The 22,226-nt window shown below is 36.4% G+C and overlaps 1 protein-coding gene across 2 annotated transcripts in view; it reads right to left on the reverse strand.

Moving 5' to 3' along the window:
- Window positions 1–22,226, reverse strand: part of CRPPA (CDP-L-ribitol pyrophosphorylase A) — a 335,076-nt gene that overhangs the window by 204,548 nt on the left and 108,302 nt on the right. For both annotated transcript variants that reach the window (XM_033193728.1, XM_033193727.1), the window contains exons 4-5: window positions 20,570–20,674; window positions 13,577–13,622 (exon numbers count right to left, since the gene is read on the reverse strand). In XM_033193728.1, the coding sequence (XP_033049619.1) occupies window positions 13,577–13,622; window positions 20,570–20,674 (151 nt within the window). The remainder of the gene's footprint in view (window positions 1–13,576; window positions 13,623–20,569; window positions 20,675–22,226) is intronic.

A 22,226-nucleotide genomic window follows, 5' to 3' on the forward strand; every position in this document is an offset into this window, starting at 1 on the left:
ATGCATTATGATTATTTAGTGCTCATGTCATACTATATATTTTTAATACTGCCTTTGCTTTTTATTGTGGTAGATACTTTTATATATTTTACATAATGATTACAATAAAGCAGTATGAATTATTTTCCCCATTTTATAGATCAATAAAAGGTGTCTATAAAGCAAGAAAATTGCCCAAGTTCACAGGCATAAAATTGTCAACTTTAAGATTTCTAGCAGAAATCTATGTGAAGTTAGCATCCTGAAAGATTTCTTTCCTCTAACACTGTTTTGTGTTTTGATTTTACTTTGATTATAGTTTCTACATTACAGTACATTTTTTGTCTTTCTCTTCCACAAGATCACAAACTCCTGAACTCCAGCTTATGACTTCTCAGTATCATCCAAGCTTTGGAACACAGTACCAACAAGAAGATATCCAAGACTTATTTTCCAGGCTCTATGCTAGGATCATGACTAACACACACTGTTACGGGTTGAACTGTGTTTCTCCAAAAATTAGCACGTTGGATTCCTACCCACCAGTATACCTCAGAATGTGACTTTATTTGGAGATATGGTCTTTAGGGAGATGATTAAACTAAGATGAGGTCATTAGGTTGGGCCCTTATAGGAAAAAGAAATATTGGCTGGGCACGGTGGCATGTGGTGGCTCACACCTGTAATCCCAGCACTTTGGAAGGCCAAAGAAAGTGGATTGCTTGAGGTCAGAAGTTCAAGACCAGCCTGGTCAACATGATCAAACCCTGTCTCTACTAAATATATAGAAATTAGCTGAGCGTGAGGGTGTGCGCCATTAATTCAAGCTACTTGAGAGACTGAGGCATAAGAATCTCTTGAACCTGGAAAGCAGAGGTTGCAGTGAGCCAAGACCGTACCACTGTACTCCAGCCTGGGTGGAAAAAAAAGAAAAGAAAAGAAAAGAAATATGTACACAGATATCTACAGAGAGAAGACTAGGTATAGACAAAGGATGAAGAAACCACCTGCAAGGCAAGGAGAGAGGCTTTAGAAGAAATGAAACCTACCAAAACCTTGATCTCAGACTTCTACCACCCAAAGTTGTGAAAAAAAAATTTTGGTTGTTTAAGCCACCCAGACTTGGTACTTTGTTACGGCAGCACACGCAAACTAACATACACATTTCCTTACATCAATTTGAATAAAAATTGATGTTAGAGACTGTTTAAAAATGAAGAGAGAGGTAGAGATCAAGCAATTATCAGTAGATTCTTATTTTAGAGAAATAAAAAATACAACCATTTTTATTTCAAGCCAGTAACAACCATCAATAAGTCAAGCTAAAATATTTAAATATATATATTCTTAAAAAATAAAATAAAATAAGCCTTTAAAAATATCTTTAATATAGCGTAATTCCAACTTTATTAGGATGTAACATAACAAGCTGATGATGCACCCCAAGGAACTACAAAAACAAAAACCCAAAATGTGTAGAAGGAAAGAAATATCAGAACTAAACAAAATAAAGACTAAAAACACATTGTAGGCTGGGCACAGTGGCTCACGCCTGTAATCCCAGCATTTTGGGAGGCCGAGGTGGGTGGATCACCTGAGGTCAGGAGGTTGAGGCCAGCTTGGCCAACATGGTGAGACCCCCATCTCTGCTAAAATTATAAAAATTAGCCAGGTGTGGTGGTACATGCCTATAATCCCAGCTACTCAGGAGGCTGAGATAGGAAAATTGCTTCAAACTGGGAGGCAGAGGTTACAGTGTGCTGATATTACACCACTGCACTCCAGTCTGGGCGACAGAGTGAGACTCTGCCTCAAAAAAAAAAAATTCCCCAAAACAAAAAACAAAAACAAAAACAAAAATACAAAGATCAACAAAATAAGTTTGGTTGTAAACCATCCAAAAATAATAATTATCTTCAATAAACCACTACACAAAAAAAGAACCACCAAATAAAATAAAGAGACATTATAACTGATACTACAGAAATACAGAGGATCATGAGAAATTATTTTGAACAACAATATGCTGATAAATTGGAACACTCAGAGGAAGTTGATAAATTCCAGGACACATACAACCTACCAAGATTGAAAGAGGAGGAAATAGGAAAACTTAACAGACCAATAATTATTAACGAGATTGAATCCGTAATGAAAAGTCTCTCAAGAACAGAAAATGCAGGACCAGATAGATTCACTGCTGAGCTCCACCAAACATATCAAGAAGAACTGATACTAATCCTCCTCAAACTATTCTGAGAAATTGAAGAGGAGGAAATTCTTCCTACCTCATTCTTGGAGGCAAGCATTACCCTGATACCATAAACCAGACAAGAATACAACAGAAAAATAAAACTACAGGCCAATATCCCTGATACGTCTTTTTTTTTTTTGAGACAGAGTCTCGCTCTGTTGCCCAGGCTGGAGTATAGTGGCACAATCTTGGCTCACTGCAACCTCCACCTCCTGGGTTCACGCCATTCTCCTGCCTCAGCCTCCCGAGTAGCTGGGACTACAGGCGCCCACCACCACGCCTGGCTAATTTTTGTAATTTTAGTAGAGACGGGGTTTCACCTAGTTAGCCAGAATGGTCTCGATCTCCTGACCTCATGATCTGCCCGCCTCGGCCACCCAAAGTGCTGGGATTACAGGTGTGAGCCACCGTGCCCAGTCACACAAAACCGCTGAAGAAAATATTAGCAAACCAAATCTAGCAGCATATCAAAAGATTATGCACCACAGTCAATGGGATTTATCCCAGGGATGCAAGATGGTTCAACATACACAAATCCATAAATGTGATATATCACTATCAACAGAATAAAGGTCAAAAATCATATGATCCTCTTAATAGACATAGAAAAAGCATTTGATAAAATTCAGCATTCCTTTTTCACGAAACCTCTCAACAAATTAGGTAGAGAGACATACTTCAACACAATAAAAGCTATATGCGATAAACCCACAGCTAGCATTATACTGAATGGAGAAAAGCTGAAAGCCTTTCCTCCAAGAAACAGAGGACAAGAAGTGGATGCCCACTTTCTCTACTCCTATTCACCACAGTACTGAAAGTCCTAGCCAGAACAATCAGACAAGAGAAAGAAATAAAAGTCATCCAAATTGGCAAAGAAATTAAATTGTTGTTCTATCATAGATGACATGATCTTATATTTAGAAAAACCTATGACTCCAACAAAAAACTCTTAGAACTGATATTTAGTAAGGTTGCAAGAAACAAAATTGAACATACAAAAATCAGTCGTATTTTCATATACAAATAACCAGCTGAAAAAGAAATCAGGAAAGCAATCCCTTTTACAATAGCTACAAAAAGTAAAATAAAATACCCAGGAGGCAAAGACCTCTGCAACAAAAACTACAAAACACTAATGAAAGAAATTGAAGAGGACATTAAAAAATGGAAAGACATCCATGCTCATGAATCAAAATAATATTGTTAAAATGACCATACTATATCCAAAGCAATCTACAGATTCAATGCAATCCCTATCAAAATACAAATGATATTCTTCAAAGAAATAGAAAAAAAACCAATCCTGAAATGTGTATGGAACCACAATAGATCCCAAATAGCCAAAGCAATCCTGAAAAAAAAGAACAAAGCTAGATGCATCATACTACCTGACTTCAAAATACACCAAAGCTACAGTAACCAAAACAATACAGCATTAGTTTAAAAACAGACACAGAAGACAATACAATGAAATAGAGAACCAAGAAATAAATCCACATATTTACAGTCAACTGATTTTCAACAAAGGTGCCAGGAATCACAAAATCAACCTAAGCATCTACTAAGCATATGCATGGGGAAAAGGACATATTTTTGACAAATGGTGCTGGGAAAACTGGACATCCACATGCAGAAGAAAGAGACTAGACTCCTACGTCTCATCATATACAAAAATAAACTCAAAATAGGTTAAAGACATAAATGTAACATGCAAAACTATAAAAATAACTGGAAGAAAGAAGAGGAAATGCTCAGGTCATTGGTGTCAAAAAAGATTTTATGGCTAAGATTCCAAAAGCACAAACAAGAACAAAAATAGAGAAATGGTACTTAGTAAAGGAAAAAGTTGCTGCACAGCAAAGAAAATCAACAGAGTAAGGAGACAAGCTATTGAATGGGAGAAGATATTTGCAAACTTTCATCCAACAAGGGACTAATATTTAACATATACAAGGAACTCAACAGCAAAAAACCAAGTATTCCCATTAATAAGTAGGCAAAGAACACGAATAGGCATTTCTTAAAAGATGACACATGAATGGCCAACAGGTACATAAAAAAATTGTTCAACATCACTAATCCTCAGGAAAATGTAAATCAAAACCACATGAGTTATCAACTCAACCCAGTTACAGGGCTATTATCAAAAAGACAAAAAATAACAAATGCTGCAGAGGATGCAGAAGAAAGGGAACTCTTATACACCGCTGGTGGAAATTTAAATTAGTACAACGCCTCTAGGGAAAACAGTATGGAGATTTCTCAAAACACTAAAAATATAACTACTATGCTACTCAGTATATCAAAGGAATATCTGTACCCCAATGTTTATTTCAGCACTCTTCATGATAGCCAATAAACAAAATCAACCTCAGCATCTACTAATGGATGAACAAAGAAAATGTGGCATACTACACACAATGGAATACTACTCAGTCATCAAAATGAGTGAAATTCTGTCATTTGCAGTAACATGGATAGAACTGGAAGTCATTATTTTGAGCTATATAGGCCAGGCCCAGAAAGACAAATACTGCATGTTGTCACTCACATAATGAAAGATAAAGAAAGTTGATTTATTAAAGATAAAGAAGAGAATGATGACTACCAGAAGCTAGGAAGGGTAGCGGAGAAAGAAATAAAGGGAGGTAGGTGGGTACAAACATATAGTCGGATAGAAGAAATAAGTTTTAAGGCTCAACAGCACAATACGGTGACTATCAGTAGTTAACAATATATCGCATAATTTACAATAGCTAAAAGAGAAGATGTAAAATGTCCTCAAAATAAAAAAATAAATGTTTGAGATGACTGATATTCTCAATACCCTGATTTGATCATAATACATTGTATCAAAATATCAATGCACCCATAAATATGTATAAATACACACCAATTTTTAAAAATCAGATTTTCCTGAACTTTAATGCAATAGGCACATGCATTATTTTCTCCTTCCATTTGAGAATATAGATATACATACATTTACTTATTTCCATCTGGAAGTAGAAAATATTCAATTATGCACCTTATGGTAGATGAAGCATGGTGGAAATGTACTTGTTACACGCCTCCCTAATCACACAACATAATTCTCATTGACAGCTGCTTATCTAACAGAACATTAGCCATCTTGTACTAAAATCAAAGTCATACTGTCCCTCATTTGCATAGTTACATTAATCAATTATGAGTTAACAATACTCTCCAACAGTACTCCAAATCTGATGGCTATGGATATAGAACTTAAAAGTTTTGGCTGCTTCACTGGTCCACAATGTACTAGAGAAGACAATATCCTCAAATACTAAAGACAATTAGTATTTATTGAAGCACATACAATATGAATCAAGAACTTCTCAGGAGGTCAATTGTCCTTTTGTGCAGGACTCTTCAATGCTATAGCTGTGTACTATTAGGTCCAAGTAGAGGAAGTAAGAGAAGACATGGAGGCTCTTCCAAACAAAATATGTTCCTTTTCCTCTACTTCTTTCAAGGAATTGATGGTAGCACAGAGGGAGAATGAATTAGAATTCAAGCCATCTCCCCTGAAGGGTATGTTAAGAAATGCCTAGCTTGACATTCTGAATGTCAGAGTTTTGACTATATCCATCCATCTGCCAGACTCCTTTTAAATGTTCTCAAACTTCAATCTAGTTGTAAGTGCAACAGAATTTCTTCAGGGGTCAACTCCCTGATTTAATGTTATTTGCAATCTAAAATATAGCCACTTTTCGTTCAAATACATGATTTAACAAAATGTAGTTGTATATAATGTGGTTTCATAAATTGAACATTTATTTATTCTAGTATTATTCTAATTAAAATCTCTCATAAGCAAAAGGATTTATAATGTATAAATCTCAAAGCTTATAAAAGATGGCAAAACCTAATCAGTAACACACGTATCTTTTAAAACTTCTTCTTACTTTCCTTGAACATCGTATCTCTTGGTATATAGAAAGTATATTGTCCTCTATAGACAGAAAATGGATGTAATCAGGGGTCTTTTCATTTAATTTTACAAAACAGTAATATGTAAAGTTTCTTATACACACAGCTTCTGCTTTACCATATGACAGACCCATGACACATTAAGAAGCAAGTAATATGCATATGCCTGTATCAATTAATCACTCTAGTAAGAATGCTGTTTGTATTTTACAGGAAACTCAGTAACAATGGAAGAAAGGCAAACAAACACTGAGGTAGATCCTCAAGCAGGTGGGCAAAATATCCAGCAATCTGTCTCCAATTTTCTCGGAAACATTCAACACCATGCAATTCTTCCATCGAGCTTCATGGTCCACTGTACTGACCTCTTGAGTCAAAGTTAGATGTGCCTCAAGAAATAAGAAACAAATATATCAAATCCAAAAGTAGCCATTTCCAAAAGATGTTTCAAGTTGTAATCCATTCAAAGTGAGAGCAGTGGTTTCCATTATCTTATTGCATTCCTTGAATCAAAAGTCAATCTTAGAGTCTATTTTCTGCCTCACATGAAAGAATTTTAAAGTGATATTAAAGAGAATCACCACTATTGAGTCCTGATGTCTCTAAGTTTCATCAGTAAAGGATACTCAAGGTTTATCTGAACACTTTGCAATAGGAAGATATTAGAACAGGAAAAAGGAAGGCAGGCAGTAAAGAAAGGGAGAATAGCCAACAAGGCATTACTGCATTACAAATGGACAGAGACAACAAATAAAGACTTGTAAATAAACCATACATGCCCACACTGAAAGGAAAAGCTAGCGTAGAAGCTAAATGAGCATGTTTCAACTGGAGGACAAATGGCACATAGGCAGATTTCTAAAAGACATTTAATATTATCAGATCTTAACCACATTTTTAAGTGAGTCACTGAATATAGGATGAAGTTTCCTAACTTAGAACTAAAAGTAAGGACCAGGCATGTGACATCTTGTCTCCTACACGTGTTTTTAAATGTAAGCAGTACAGTCAAGCATATGACTGATTTCTAACTAAATGATAGCTTTCTTCCCCTTCTTTCTTGTCTATTAAACTCCCTGCTCCTTAAAAGTACTCCACGTGTGTCCACGTTTTTTCTAATTCAACTCAAAATGAAAAACCTGGTGTTCTCCACTCATCAGGGCTGTATCATTACCATATTTTTTTTTTCTTTTCAAAGTATATATTCTCTAAGTTACGTGAGAGAAAAGTAAGAAGGAAAAGCAAAGTTCCAAGGTTAGTGACTCATGAGGATATTTACCAAATGTACTATTTGCTTTGAGCATAAATATCATCATTTGGGTTTTTTTGTTTTTTTTTTTTATTTTGACTATCTACATCAGAGTGAAGTGTCAGTGGCTGGCTTTTGTCTGTTATCAAGTCTTATTTAGCCAGTTGCTTAATACCTCAATGTGACCTTCAAAAGTGACAGATTTACTTGTGTTTGCTTAAATTACTATTTCGCTGACAACAAATTAAGGAAATGGTAAGACTAAAACAAGTGAACTCTACTTTTCCTAATCCTGACCCAAATATTGAACTTTCCAATTTATGTTTTTTTTTTTTTTTTACAGTAAGATTTCAAGGGGAACAAACTGCTCTTAAATCCTGTTGCAGACTTCCTGCTTTTACTAATTAAAGCTTGACGCAAATGTTCTTACAGATTCACAAAAAAATACAGTCACAGTATTCTTTGAGAGTGAAGAACAAAAAAAAATTATGTATAAAGAAGTTATGGTGTTATTGTGAAAATTTGGAAAATGAAGTGTCACACTCAAAGCCTGAAACATCAAATATTGGGGTCACTATATAAATAATCTTAGCTGTCACTCTGCATTGTCCAAAACACATGACTAATCACATAAATGGTGTTATCCCTGGGTATTTAACAAGAAAAAGCCTGATGAGAACATACCACAGATGCGGAATGTTGTCTGGTCACAGATGTGGAAAACCTGATTTAAAGTTCCTCACCTTTCCAACTTGATCCAAAGGATTCAAAAGCAATTTTACACTTCAATTGTCATGATTTTAAGTAAAAAAGTTAAAGGATTACTAAGAAATCAAGGGTCTAGTTTTTGCATATGCATAAAACACACTCCAACAGTCTTCCTAGTTCTCAGCAATTCTGAACCAAAGGTATTCTGTCATTTGATTCCTTGCAGTCAATGCCAATTAAAAGTATATTTAGCTACTTTCAATGCATAAACATAAAAGAATTTAACTGCTCTTCTATTAGTATAGTTTTTCAAAAACAAACAAACAAAATATGGCATGAGGATAACTTGACAGTTGCTAAGTACTTATTGAAAGATATCTATCGGTATCACTTATCTGAAAAGGATGTAGGTTTCTGAACCAATAAGATGCTATATTTCAGAGAAATCAATTTCCTTAAAATACCTAACAAATGGAAAATATTCCATAATGACTGGAAAAAAGATTAACTAAAGCCAGTTAAAACCGAAAGGGATGAAATGGATTTCCAATTTTACCTAATTTCCCTCTTTTTTAATACACACCACCATATACGAAAAGAGGCACCATGAGGCAGTTTTGTAGCACAAGCTTACTTGGGTTTGTACAAACATAACCAAGAAAGAATAAAATAAAAATTTTAAAGTACTCTTTAGCCACAAAATTGAATATATTAAGTAGCTGAAGAATAGAGGTAGAAAATAAATGCAATATTTTATTTAGAAATTCCACAGGGGCTTTTCTTAGAAACTCTTAGAATATTGACCTTCATATGCCAGGATATGGTCAGCATACTAAATCAAGTGTGGGTTGGAACTGTTTGTATGGCTTATGTAAATCTATATAAAGTATGTTACCACTGGCATCTGTTACCACTTTAATCATTTGGGTTCATCTGAGCATGCAGAGCAGACTTGGGTGGGCTCAACCAGCTTGGGCGACAAAACTACAATACCTCTTTGTTAAGTGGATATTTACAAACTTATCAGTCAGTCCAGTGTCTTGTTGTACCAATTAATCATACTACTCCCTAGAAAATTGTTTTAAATTTCACTCACAGTAGAAGCCTGAATGACTCAAACATTAAAGAACAACAACCAAATCCAACCCTCTACCTAAGAAAAGGGATTATTATGAATCCTTTGTTTTATATAGTTTTAATAAATTTGTAATTATATTTTAATAGACTCTGAAAGACAAATGAAACTACCACTTTCTATACATGTTTTTTCAAATAGTTTACCATAAATGGAAATCCATATAAACATATTGATGCTAACATAAATTAAGCTTTAAAATTATCCAAAAACATAAGATAAAAATCAAATTTGGAGACTTTCTATCTACCACAATTTGGAGATTTTAGTCAAAAGCATGCCTTGAAGTTAGCAAACCTACCCCAAATACCAATAAAAGAATATTCATTTTTCTCCCAACATCAAAATTCCCATACTAAACCAAAGATGTTGACTTGAACATAAATTAAGATGGACCAAAACACACAGGCTACTTTGGTGACAAGTAAATTTTGGAGTACAAAATGTTCTTGCAAAACGTGAGACATGATATTTATCCTAGAAATGTTTTCTGGCACCTGAAAACAAACTAAGTAAACAATAAAATAGTTACTTTAATAGAATACAATTTGTTGACCAGCAATAATTGTTATTTGAGAGAAAAAAACAGCTCAGGAATGACACTAAAAAAAAAAAAAAAAAAAAAAAAAAAAAAACCATGAAGCACTCATCACAGAACAAAAAAAATTCCATCCTGGAAAGGAAATCTGTTGTCTAGATAATGAACATCAACTACCAGAATTCACAACAACAGAAAAAAAAAAAAAAAAAAAACCAATTAAACAGTACCCCAAATCATTTTAAAACAATTATTTTGATTTGGAATTTTATTATTTTTTCTGAGCATGTCTAGATATCTGTCATTACAACATTATATGCTTTGCACACACCTGTGATGCCAGTAACAAACACTTTCTAGAAGACTGTACTATGTGCTTAGGAAAACACTGGGATAGAAAATTTTCTGTCTTACTTAAAGGATCATTCTTAATCACGCCAGCCGAAGGTAGTTTTCCACTCAGAGGAATCACAGGTAGGCAAGCTGAACTTTATAAGCCACTGACGTACTCACCCAAGAGAGAGCTCTTGAATCCAGCATCTGCTTTAGCAGGCAGCAGGAGTAGCTATGTGAATCAGAGGTACAAAATGGACATGTCCTAGAGTAGAATCAAATTTAAGGACAATGGAGACCTGAGCTTAAATAATAGATCTTGCTCTTACTAACCGTGTGACCCAGAGGAAAGTAACCTAGGTCAGTTTTCCCACCTGCAAAATGAGAGCAATAGTATATATCTTACATCATTATTGTAAAGAATAAGTGAGATAACATAAGGCACCTAGCATGAGTTCAATGTCCTCCAAGTCTTGGTTTTAAATCTTGACAAAGAATGATCAAAAATACTATACCATGTATATGTTTAAAAGGAAAAAAAAATGATATAGTGATAGATATTCTGGTTCCCTATAAGCATGTGTCAGGAGCAGGCAGAGTAAGGCAGGAAAGAAGGGCCATAAATTCCCTTAGATTCTGGGGAAAAACTGCAGCTGCATCTGTTAGCCTATCATGCAATTCAACTCAACTAAATGTTAGGGGATGCAACATAAAAATTAGACATTCTTTCCACCTTCACTGAATCACAATCTAAAACAGGTTCATACAGTGTTGCAGGCAATGCTGAAATCTAAAATTTTCTTAAAACCATAATAAACAATTGTTTTTATATAAATTTGCGGGCAAAATCAGTCCTGAACTTGAACTGGCTTAGAAGCTTTATAGCCTTTATTACTGCTTTGAGCATAAACATTTACGCATCTTAAGTTTCACCTTGTGGTGGAATCCAAAATCCCACCTTTGGGTTTCTACTGGAACTCTACTACTGGCTTTCCTGGGCCTCCAGCTTGCAGCTGGCAGATCGTGAGACTTAGCCTCCATCATCACATCAGCCAATCCCTCATAATAAATCTATGTGTACATCTTATCTGTAGCTCTGTATATCCTACTGGGTCTGTTTTTCTAAATAACCCTGATTAATATATTAGGAAAATGCCTACAGGTAAATATACAGCTCTCATAGTATGCTATATGCTATATTATATTTTGGAATTTTGGAGTTTTCTCTTTCCTATGCCCAGAGAGGCATTTCCACTATCAGAGATAGTCTTGAGTACAAGTCATAAATGGAAGGGGTAATCTCAGGTGAGCAAACAAGTATTTGCAGCTGGGAGAGCATCGTAAGACTTAAAGCTCTTAATGCAGTATAGATATTATTTAGAAATAAATAACCTATAAAAGGCTGAGGAGCAGGCTAGAGGAAGATGTCTGGAATTTAATGTACAAACTAATCAACCAGAGCTCCTGTTAAAATGCAGATTCTGATTGAATGAGGTGAGGGCTAAGATTCTTGTTCTCAGGTAATCACAATGCTACTGGTCTAGGGCATTCACAGAGTAGAAAGGCCCCAGAGCAGTGATCCTAGAAGTGTACCAGAAGTATCAGAATCTCCTGGGAAGTTATTAGATACACAAACCCTAAAATATAAAGAAACTAAAATTTTGTTGACCTAAATGAGTTGTGTAAATACCTTCCCTAAGAATAAAAGTAGAACATGTTTTAAATACTTTAAAAATGAAAGTAGCAGACCAGAACCTATTACATAAATAAAAGCCATTTCTGCAAACAGTTTCCAAAGTCATAGCTCCTGCAATAACACTTGCAGTATAGGTTTTTATATTTTAAGAAGCCTCTGATAATATGAGGCCAATTATTACAATTATATTTCTCAGTTGAACTACTAATTGTTAACAAAAAAAAAACATTTCTATTTTTCCTACGTAGTACATGCAAAGCTCTGTGAAGAAACCAAACTGAGTTTTATATTTCCTTGTATTGAGGACATGACAACCACATCATGGTTCAGCTGACTTTTCCAGAGTAATGTTTACACACTGCTTGGTTGATATGCAAATATATGTCAACATTTTGATTTATAGCTATAAATGATCTGTTTACATACACACAAACAGATTCATAAGTTATAGTACATTAATAGTTTAAAACAAAATATCCATGAAGGACAAAGAACTTGAGGGCAAATCACAAATACATTATCATGATCAGAGAAAAGATTTTCATTTTCTGAATGTGAAATCCATAGATGGTTAAATAGGGTTTCCCAAAATTGTTTAATAAATTGATGCACTCAGAATGCAGATTCAGTACATTTTTTAACTTCAAAAAAGTTTAAATTTAGAAGTTCACCTCTCAACGAAAATATGAGCATGTAGTTCTAGCCATAATCTGTTTTCAAAGAAATCAGTTACTAACACACTGTAAAGCATCGCATGTATTTCAGGATTGAGGTGAACATCTCTGATTTTGCTAGGAGTCCATATTTTAAAATAGTGGTTCTCTATTAGTGGAAATTTTTTTTTTTTTTCCCTAGGGAACATTTGGCAATATCAGGAAACATCTTTGACTGTCAAAACCAGGGGAAGAGGAGTGAGGGATGGGTACTTCTGGCAGCTTGTGAGCAGAGGCCAGGCATGCTGCTAAACCACTTGTAATGCACAGAATAGTCCACACAGCTTAGAATTTTCCAGACTAAAATGCCAAGATAGTGCCAAGACTGAGAAAGCTGACTTAAATAACAGGCTACAAAAATACAGAAAGACTGTCCCTAGTGCATCTTAACTACATTCCTTGCACAGTGTTAAGCAAAATAACAAATACTTGTTGCTTATTAAATAAACTACCTCTATTTAGCTGGGATCTTTGAGTCAGAGATGAAAAAGAACTAAAAAAGAGTTATCACACCTAAGATATCTACAATTACAAAATTGCAGTCATTGTCAGAACCGAAAGGAAACTTTAAAAATCACCCTGTCCAGCTTAATTTCTCCATTTAGGAAAAATAATGTTTCTCACATAGAAGATGCTGTCTAATGTACTGATACGACATTGTTAACGGGAGAGGGCAGCCCTCTTCATAGTAAAAACGAAGTGAGATCTTTACAAAATTATTAAAATCAGGTTTTGCTATTTTCCTTCTAATAGTATCAATGTCCCATACTTCCCTCAAGTTAATAAAGTATTTCCTTTATAAAAATTAAAATCAATGTGGTATCATAATAACTGCTATTTCACTAGCATGAAACAACATAAAATGTAATTATTTTCAAAAAACATATCAGAGACTTTAGTGGCCTACAGGCTTTTCTGCTTTCGAGATTGCTGGGATTTAAACTGTCATGAGAAATTCCGAACTGGCTTACATTTTTGAAACACAGGAACTGACAGTCATAAGGCCAAACATACCCTTAATAATCGATTCAGCCGCATACAGATCTCGTTTGTAGGTCACCTAAAGGACAGATAAACTTCATTAGACTTAACAGAGCAGGAAGGAATGTGCAGGCAATAAAATAATGCCCCCAGGGAAATTCTTGATTTTTCAGAAGCTATAAACATGTAATACTGACATTTTCTCAATTAGAAAAGCATCAGCAAATTCACATAAAATATATTCTATTTCTACAAATGGCTGATTTGTTTTTAAATCTTTGAATAAATTAAGATATTATGTGGCAGTGGTTACTGAAATCTTAATGTAACTCAAGTATTATACTTAAAGAAAATGTGGCAGCATTTAAACAACAGTGTTAACATGACTGCATAAAAATTAGGCTTTATACTAGAAAAACAAAAGTAGGGCAGAAGTCTCCATATAACAAAAAAAGTCACCAAGTTGCAAGTCACCAAGTCACCAATTAGCTGAAATAATTCTGAAAGGTCAATTTATGTCAAGAGGCACTTTCTTCTGAATTACATATATCTGTATGTACCTAGGTAAGATTCACCTTGTAAGATTTTTATTAAAATGTCAGTAAAATAAAAAGAGCCTATAGGGTACCACTATGTGCCTAAGAACAATGATGATCTTTCCTTAAAAATATGCAGCCTCCTCCTAATTGTAATCTGTTCCTTGTAATGTGTGTGTCTGTCCTATGGCAGATACTTCACAGACCCCCATCCAGTGAGCTCAGGTACAGAACATGTAAGTGCACTGTGTTGCAGAATTCTATATCACAGAGCTGAAATACATAGTAAATAATGACACAGTATTAATAAGCTTTTATTAGGTCCTAGAAACTACACTCAAGTACCTAGGTATTTATGATGCAAGTGTTCTAAAAACCCATTTTGAGAAATTCCCACTATATTATTACCTCACCATGCCTAAACTCAGCTGAAATAGCACACAGAAGCAGAATCAAACAAAATAGAGAAAAACAGCTGAACTAGGTGAGTGCCAGGTGTTGGGATGGAATTTCACCTGTACAGGTGAAAGGTACAGAAACTTTCCTCTTCTTCAGGTGGCCCCTGAGGCTCTAGTGAGCACAGTCTGAAAACCAGCAAATTAGAGGATTGAAGTTCTTTCTCATCACTACAGGACTGATTTTTTTAAGTAATTTTTCATTATAGAGTATTGTGCAAGGTCAAAGGAAGCCTACTGATTATACTAACAGAACAAAAGGAACTTCAATACTCATTATCAGGCTGTTGGTTTTTTTAATTAAAATAAGGACAAACCATATTGTTGTAAAAGTTAGACGGAAAAAATGAATAACCCATCAATTGAGAATTACCACATTTTCCGGTCATACTGCTTTTGAAGTATGTTAGTTATGTAGGAAAAAAATAAGGCTAAAAGTACTCAAAAGTCACTGGTTTGGGTTGGCATGTGCTTGTTTAAGAGATACTATATAGCATTTCACATTTTTTTTTTTTGAGACGGAGTCTCGCTCTGTCGCCCAGGCTGGAGTGCTGTGGCCGGATCTCAGCTCACTGCAAGCTCCGCCTCCCGGGTTCACGCCATTCTCCTGCCTCAGCCTCCCGGGTAGCTGGGACTACAGGCGCCGCCACCTCACCCGGCTAGTTTTTTGTAGTTTTTAGTAGAGACGGGGTTTCACCATGTTAGCCAGGATGGTCTCCATCTCCTGATCTCGTGATCCGCCCGTCTCGGCCTCCCAAAGTGCTGGGATTACAGGCTTGAGCCACCGCGCCCGGCCTAGCATTTCACATTTTAATAGATTGGTTGAATTGCCTGAACAACTTTTTATCTGTGTTACCAAGTTAGCTGCTACTTTATTTCTGGATGGTAAGGTATAGTTTTGGTCCAGGATTTACCTGCCAGGATAAAGGAACAGCAGAGGAATCTATTTTGGATAGAAGTGCAGTAGCCCACTTCACTAAACAAAGTTTCTGTACAAATCTAGTAGTTAGCTAATCTGGAGGATAAACACTTCAATTTCATAGACACGGTAAGGTAATAATATGGTGGGAATTTCTCATTCCTATCACGTCTACATGTTGTTCTTTCTGTGTTGAGACATAAAATAGTTAAAAATCTTTCAGACACAGCCAGTTGGCCACTATCTTCAATAACTTAAGATGACACATAATGTTCTCCCATCTCTCCCTTCACAATAAATAGGCAAAACCTACATTTCAAAGATAACAGAATGTTTATTAGGTATAGATTTTTCAGAACTTATTTCCTTACCAATCATATACGTGTAGAAAATATTCTTTTGTGGACACCTATATAAAATGCTGGATAATTATATTAAAATATCTGAAGAGAAACAATTTCACCATATTGTGTTTTTGAAGTTACAAAAACCAAATAGAGACTATTTTGTTTCTTTGGATTTTAAACAGATGCTGAAATACTTGGACCTAAAAAAAAAAAGTGTATTCCCCTACAAAAGGAATCCTCAAAAGTCATTCATTCCAATAATACTGTGATTATACAAAAACTTCAGAAACTCCAAAAAAACACATTCAGACAATGGAACACAGTGGTTAAATTTCTTCAGTAACTGGTTATCAACCTCGTATGGCTTAAAGACAGTTTTGACATTTAGAAACAAGACTTCTGTTTAATTAAGCCTGTACAGTGTAGTAAGAGACCAAGCTAATTAAAAGTATATGGGGTCAAAAATATGGTACAACTCTAAATTAAAGGGACTCAAGTTGTTATGCAGACTAGATGAAATCTCATCAAAATAAGAGTGTTTACTTGGGCCTGTCAAAGCAAGATTACTCCAGGGAAGCATGACAGCTGATCCCTACTCCCAGAACCAGTTCTGTACTCCTTAGTGCTCATTACCCTGCGGGGGAGTGGGGTACTGTGGTCATTTTCTACCCTGCATGGTATTTGAAAGAAAAAAATCTGATATTATCTCCAGACCCCAGAAGAGCTAGCACAGGAAGCTGACATCAAGCCAGAATGTTTACTTTTTACTTTTACCAAAACATATTTATAAAATACAAAATACAGACCAGCTTGGCCAACACAGTGAGACCCCGTCTCTACTAAAAATACAAAAATCAGCCATGTATGGTGGCATGCACCTATAGTCCTAGCTATTCAGGAGGCTGAGGCAGAAGAATCACTTGAACCCAGGAGGCAGAGGTTGCAGTGAGCCAAAATCTTGCCACTGCACTCTAGCCTGGGCGACAGAGCAAAACTCCATCTCAAAAAACATAAATTAATTAAATAAAATAAAATACAAAATAATCCTCCTGGGACTTCTGGTGGCAACTGAAATTCTACTACTGAAATTCTAGTACCACATGCATTCCTCAGAAATTTCAAGTCACTCTTTAAACCAGTGCGAAGTGAACTCCCTGACTTTTGAGGGGAAAGGGAAGGTATATTGCTCCATGTTTCAGAATCCTCCTTTGCTTTGCGCTGTTCCATGGTAATAAAATGCCTCAACCATGTCCAAATGTGTATTTTACTGTCCGATTTTGAATCATGTTTCAAGTACATGGCCATGCCATCTGAGTCCAGCATCTTTGGAGATAGTGTAGAATTAGGACACTAATTTCAAAGCATAAACTCCACTGTTGTGTAAAACAAATAACTCTCGTCATACAAAATAAGATTACAAAATTAAAGTAAAAGCCTAATGACAAATCTTACAATGTTATCAAAGGGGATTAAATAATTAGCTATGAAAATACCAAAAAGAGAAGTCAAAGATGAGACAAGAGGCAAAAAGAGAAAATAGGGACCCTGAAAAAAAACTGCAATATTTGCATTCTAGTATCACCTCACTTAACAGGAAAAAAAAATATGATACTAAAAAACAAACCAAAAACCCTCATAACGTCTATCTGTAAGACATTTTCCCCAATCCAGAGCATGACAGGCCTTTTAGGGTCCACGGCATTATTCCAATCTCATTCATAAGAGTAAAGTTCTCTACTTCCGTTCCATGTCGAAAGTGATGCTATGATGCTGATTTCTAGGGAACCTCACCCTTTCGGCATGTGTTTCTCAGGCCTGCTACAGTGAATTACTACAAATTGGCAGGCTTCGAACAACAGAAATTTGGCTGGGCGCGGTGGCTCACGCCTGTAACCCCAGCACTTCAGGAGGCCGAGATGGGTGGATCACAAGGTCAGGAGATCAAGACCATCCTGGCCAACAAGGTGAAACCCCGTCTCTACTAAAAATACAAAAATTAGCTAGGCGTGGTGGTGCACACCTGTAGTCCCAGCTACTCGGGAGGCTGAGGCAAGGGAATCACTTGAACAAGAGAGCCGGAGGTTGCAGTGAGCCAAGATTGTGCCACTGCACTCCAGCCTGGTGACAGAGCAAGACTCAGTCTAAAAACAAACAAACAAACAAAAAACAGAAATATGTATATTCTCTCATGGTCTGGAGATTAGACATCTCAAATCAAGATACAAGTAGGACCCTCTGAAGGCTTTTGGGAAGAATCCTTTCCAGCCTCTTCCTAGCTTCCAGTGATGGCTGGCAACCCCTGGCTTGCAGATGCATCACTCCAATATCCACCTCCATCATCACATGGCCTTCTCCCTATATCTGTGTCTCTTCTATTCTTGTACAGATATTAGTCATGGTGGCTTTAGGGCCTACACTACTCCAGCAGGACCTCATCTTAACTTGATTATATCTGCAAAGACACTATTTCAAAATAAGGTCACATTCACAGGTGCCACAGATTAGGACTTGAACATACCTTTTTAAGGGACAGTTGAACCCATAACAACATCCCTAAAAAGGGACTCACCAGTGGAACCAAGAGAAGCACTGTGTGGAAAGGCCAATCAGGTTAGCATGCACTAATATTTGTTGCACATAAAAGGGGAGCAGAGCATCAAGACATACCTGAGGACTAACACTCTTGCTGGAGAGAACAGAGAAATATGAACACCCCACCAAAAAGAAAACACTGAAGATGGAATGTAACATTCAGAGAGCAATGTGCTGCTTCCCTTTCATCCACAGATCTCAATAGCGCTTTACAAAGGTGATGAAGGCTCTGAACACGCACAAGAGGTAAATAATCATAGCCCCAAAGATGTCAAAAGTGAGACGAGGGATTATTGACATGTCAGTAGCAATAAAACGCCTTAGAGTTTCCACATTTTTTCTTCGTCTTCAAATTAGGCCTGCCAGACAGCCAAAGGAGTTCCAAAGAAATGTGGGTCAGGATCTTTAATGAAGCATCTAATTGGTAATTGCCAAAAATCCTCATAATTAATATCACTGAGCCATATATAGAAAAGGATGAATAAAACGTTTGCCTGCTGGTTGTCATCAACCCAGCAGGCAGGCATTTTAGGTTGTCCTTAAATGAAGAGTAATACTGCATGAATTTTCTCTACCGCATAAATTTTCTCTACCAGGCAATAATTCAAACATGTCAATATTTTGGAGTCTTAGAATTCAACATTTTAAATATTTAAGATTATCCTGAGACAATCTTAGCATGCAGTGAGGCTGATCACATTGCTGTGCAAAATAACTGATCAACTTATAGGGCTGTTTTAAAAATCAGTAAGGAAATATGCTTATAGACTCCATTAGAATGAATCTTTACTAATCAGATTTTGATGCATGTTTCATAAAGATTTCCAAAGACTACAAGCAATATTTCAAAAGCAGCAGTATGTATTTCAAGATTATGAAATAATCTTATTTCCAAATGTACTTATTTCTTATTTCCAGACTCTTATTTCCAATGTCCTGTTCAATTCAACTAAGGAAACAAAGAACACACTCTAAACCATCCCTGGCCTTGATAAGAAGCTGCAGTATGATAGTGCCATTATCTTGTTTGCAATAAGTACTCTATTCCCTCCAAAAGAGGTCAGGCCAGGCGTGGTGACTCACACCTGTAATCCCAGTACTTTGGGAGGCCGAAGCGGGCAGATAGCCTGAGGTCAGGAGTTCAAGACTAGGCTGGCCACCATGGTGAAACCCCATCTCTACTAAAAATACAAAAATTAGCCAGGTGTGGTGGTAGGCACCTATAATCCCAGCTACTTGGGAGGCTGAGACAGGAGAATCGCTTGAAATCGGGAGATGGAGGTTGCAATGAAGTGAGACAGCACCATTGCCCTCCAGTCTGGGCAAGAAGAGTGAAACTCCGTAAAAAAAAAAAAAAAAAAAGTAAGTTAGCCATTAAAGGAGCTGGGCCCTGCCACAGGAAACAGTCTAATTCCTCACAGTGGGACAGAGAGTGGATCCAGCCACTATCCCCACTAGGTCAGAACTGTTGCAGATATCATTTTAATCCAGTTAAGTTGGAGCAACCACCCAGGGCCTGAAAGGAAATGTTGATACTGCAGGCAAAGGTGTAGCTTTAATCCAACTGAAGAAAAAAAAAAAAAAAAAAAAGACTATTGATATGGTTTGGATCTGTGTTCCCTGCCCAAATCTCATGTGGAATTGTAATCTCTAACAATGCAGGTAAGACCTGATGGGAGTGATTGGATCATGGGGGCAGATTTCCGCCTTGGAGCTGTTCTGCAAGTGAGTGAGGCCTCAAAGTGTCTTACTCCTCCTTTGCCTTCTGCCATGATTGGAAGCCTCCTGAGGCCTCCCCAGAAACAGAAGCTGCTATGCTTCCTGTACTGCCTGCAGAACCATGAGCCAATTAAACCTCTTTCCTTTATAAATTACTCAATCTCAGGTATTTCTTTATATCAATGTGAGAACAGACTAATAAAACTATCTACAGAGAGGAAGAAAAAGAAAAAAGTGAATAAACCAATCACAGGTTAAAATGAGATGTGTCTGAGTAAATTATCTCCAAGTGAATTTTCTTGAAGCCAAGCAATAGAAGGGATACTACACATTGATGATTCAGTAAACTCGTGAGATTCCCTTAACTCCCACTCAATGCACTACTGGTTTTAAATGTACACCCACACAAACACATAAAAGCACAGAAAAGAACCCAAGCAAGGTATCATCCCTCTTACCTTCCAGAGGTCTGGTGATCCTTCTACGAGTTTGGCTTTAGTGCGACAGTATTTTAGGGCCAATTGCAAACACTCAGTTCCAAATTCCAAGTCATAGTCAGTACACTGGTGTAGAAACAACAACAACAACAAAAAAATTAAGCTAAAACACGATTTTAAGTAAAACTAAGGCTTTTATTTCATAATCAATTGCAAACAAAGGAAGAGCCTAGAGGGCTCAAACTATTTAATCAGCTACTGATAAAGTTATAACATCCCCATTAACTAAAAACAAAACAGTGAATAGGAATACTGCAATCATCACATGAAGCAAAACAAATAGTGAATAGGAATAGTGCAATCATATGAGTTTTGAGATTCCTCAGTAGTTCTAGGTGTAAAATAAATGTAATACTTGGTTTCCTGTGCTTATAAGTTACCTTTCCAAACATGTTTATAAAATGCCTGAAGGTATAGCTGAGGATTATCATAACTGTTGATAAATATATATCTACAAAATTTTAATCTCATATCTTGTATTTATATCAGGTCATTTGCAGGTCACAGTTCTCTTGTTTTAATAATTAAAATATCGGCCGGGCGCGGTGGCTCAAGCCTGTAATCCCAGCACTTTGGGAGGCCGAGACGGGCGGATCACGAGGTCAGGAGATCGAGACCATCCTGGCTAACACGGTGAAACCCCGTCTCTACTAAAAAATACAAAAAACTAGCCGGGCGAGGTAGCGGGCGCCTGTAGTCCCAGCTATTCGGGAGGCTGAGGCAGGAGAATGGCGTAAACCCCGGAGGCGGAGTTTGCAGTGAGCTGAGATCCGGCCACTGCACTCCAGCCCGGGTGACAGAGCGAGACTCCGTCTCAAAAAAAAAAAAAAAAAAAAAAAATAATTAAAATATCAATATCTTAATTATTTACATTTTGTTTATAAACATGGAACATTTAGTCTTTCATTGTGAGAAAAAGTATAAAGATATAAATTCAGTAAAAATAAAACAATTTTTAGCATTTTAAGCAGAGCCATTAAAATAACCAAGTAATAAATAATCCAATTCAGCTGAACAATACTCAGGGTACCTATCCTGTCTCCAAGTTCTATTTTAAGTACCAGATATATAAAGGTAAATGACACATGTATTAGGCCCTCAAGGAACTCAGGTCTAGAAGGGGAGGCTGGCATCTAACAGTTTGTAACAGAACCTGATAGATGCAGCACTAGAAGAATGTCTAGAGGTAGACATTTTATCCATTCTCAGTGGATAAAATACTTAATTCTATGTGAGGGCATCAGGAAGGCCTATCAGAGGAAATGGCTTGATCTCCAACAGTAGAAAATTGAACGAGAGGGATTATGTTTAAATCAAAAGGTGCCATGCAAAGGTATGGAGGTTTGAGACATTTGGTAGACTAATTTTTTTTTTTTTTTTTTTTTGAGACAGAGTCTTGCTCTGTCACACAGACTGGATCCACCATGCCCAGCCAAGACTTATTTTAGAAAGCATATCCATGTAAGGATTGCAGGAAGGCAACAAATATGAATATGGCATCAAGCACCCCTTGCCAAAGCTGTTTTATTACACTGAAGGTTACAAAATTCTAACTGTAGTGATTTGTAAAATTAGTGAACAAAATATAACCAGATATGCATAGAGTCTTAATTTGACC

Source organism: Trachypithecus francoisi, unplaced genomic scaffold, assembly GCF_009764315.1.
Source record: "Trachypithecus francoisi isolate TF-2019V2 unplaced genomic scaffold, Tfra_2.0 Lachesis_group4, whole genome shotgun sequence".
Lineage (NCBI taxonomy): Eukaryota > Metazoa > Chordata > Mammalia > Primates > Cercopithecidae > Trachypithecus > Trachypithecus francoisi.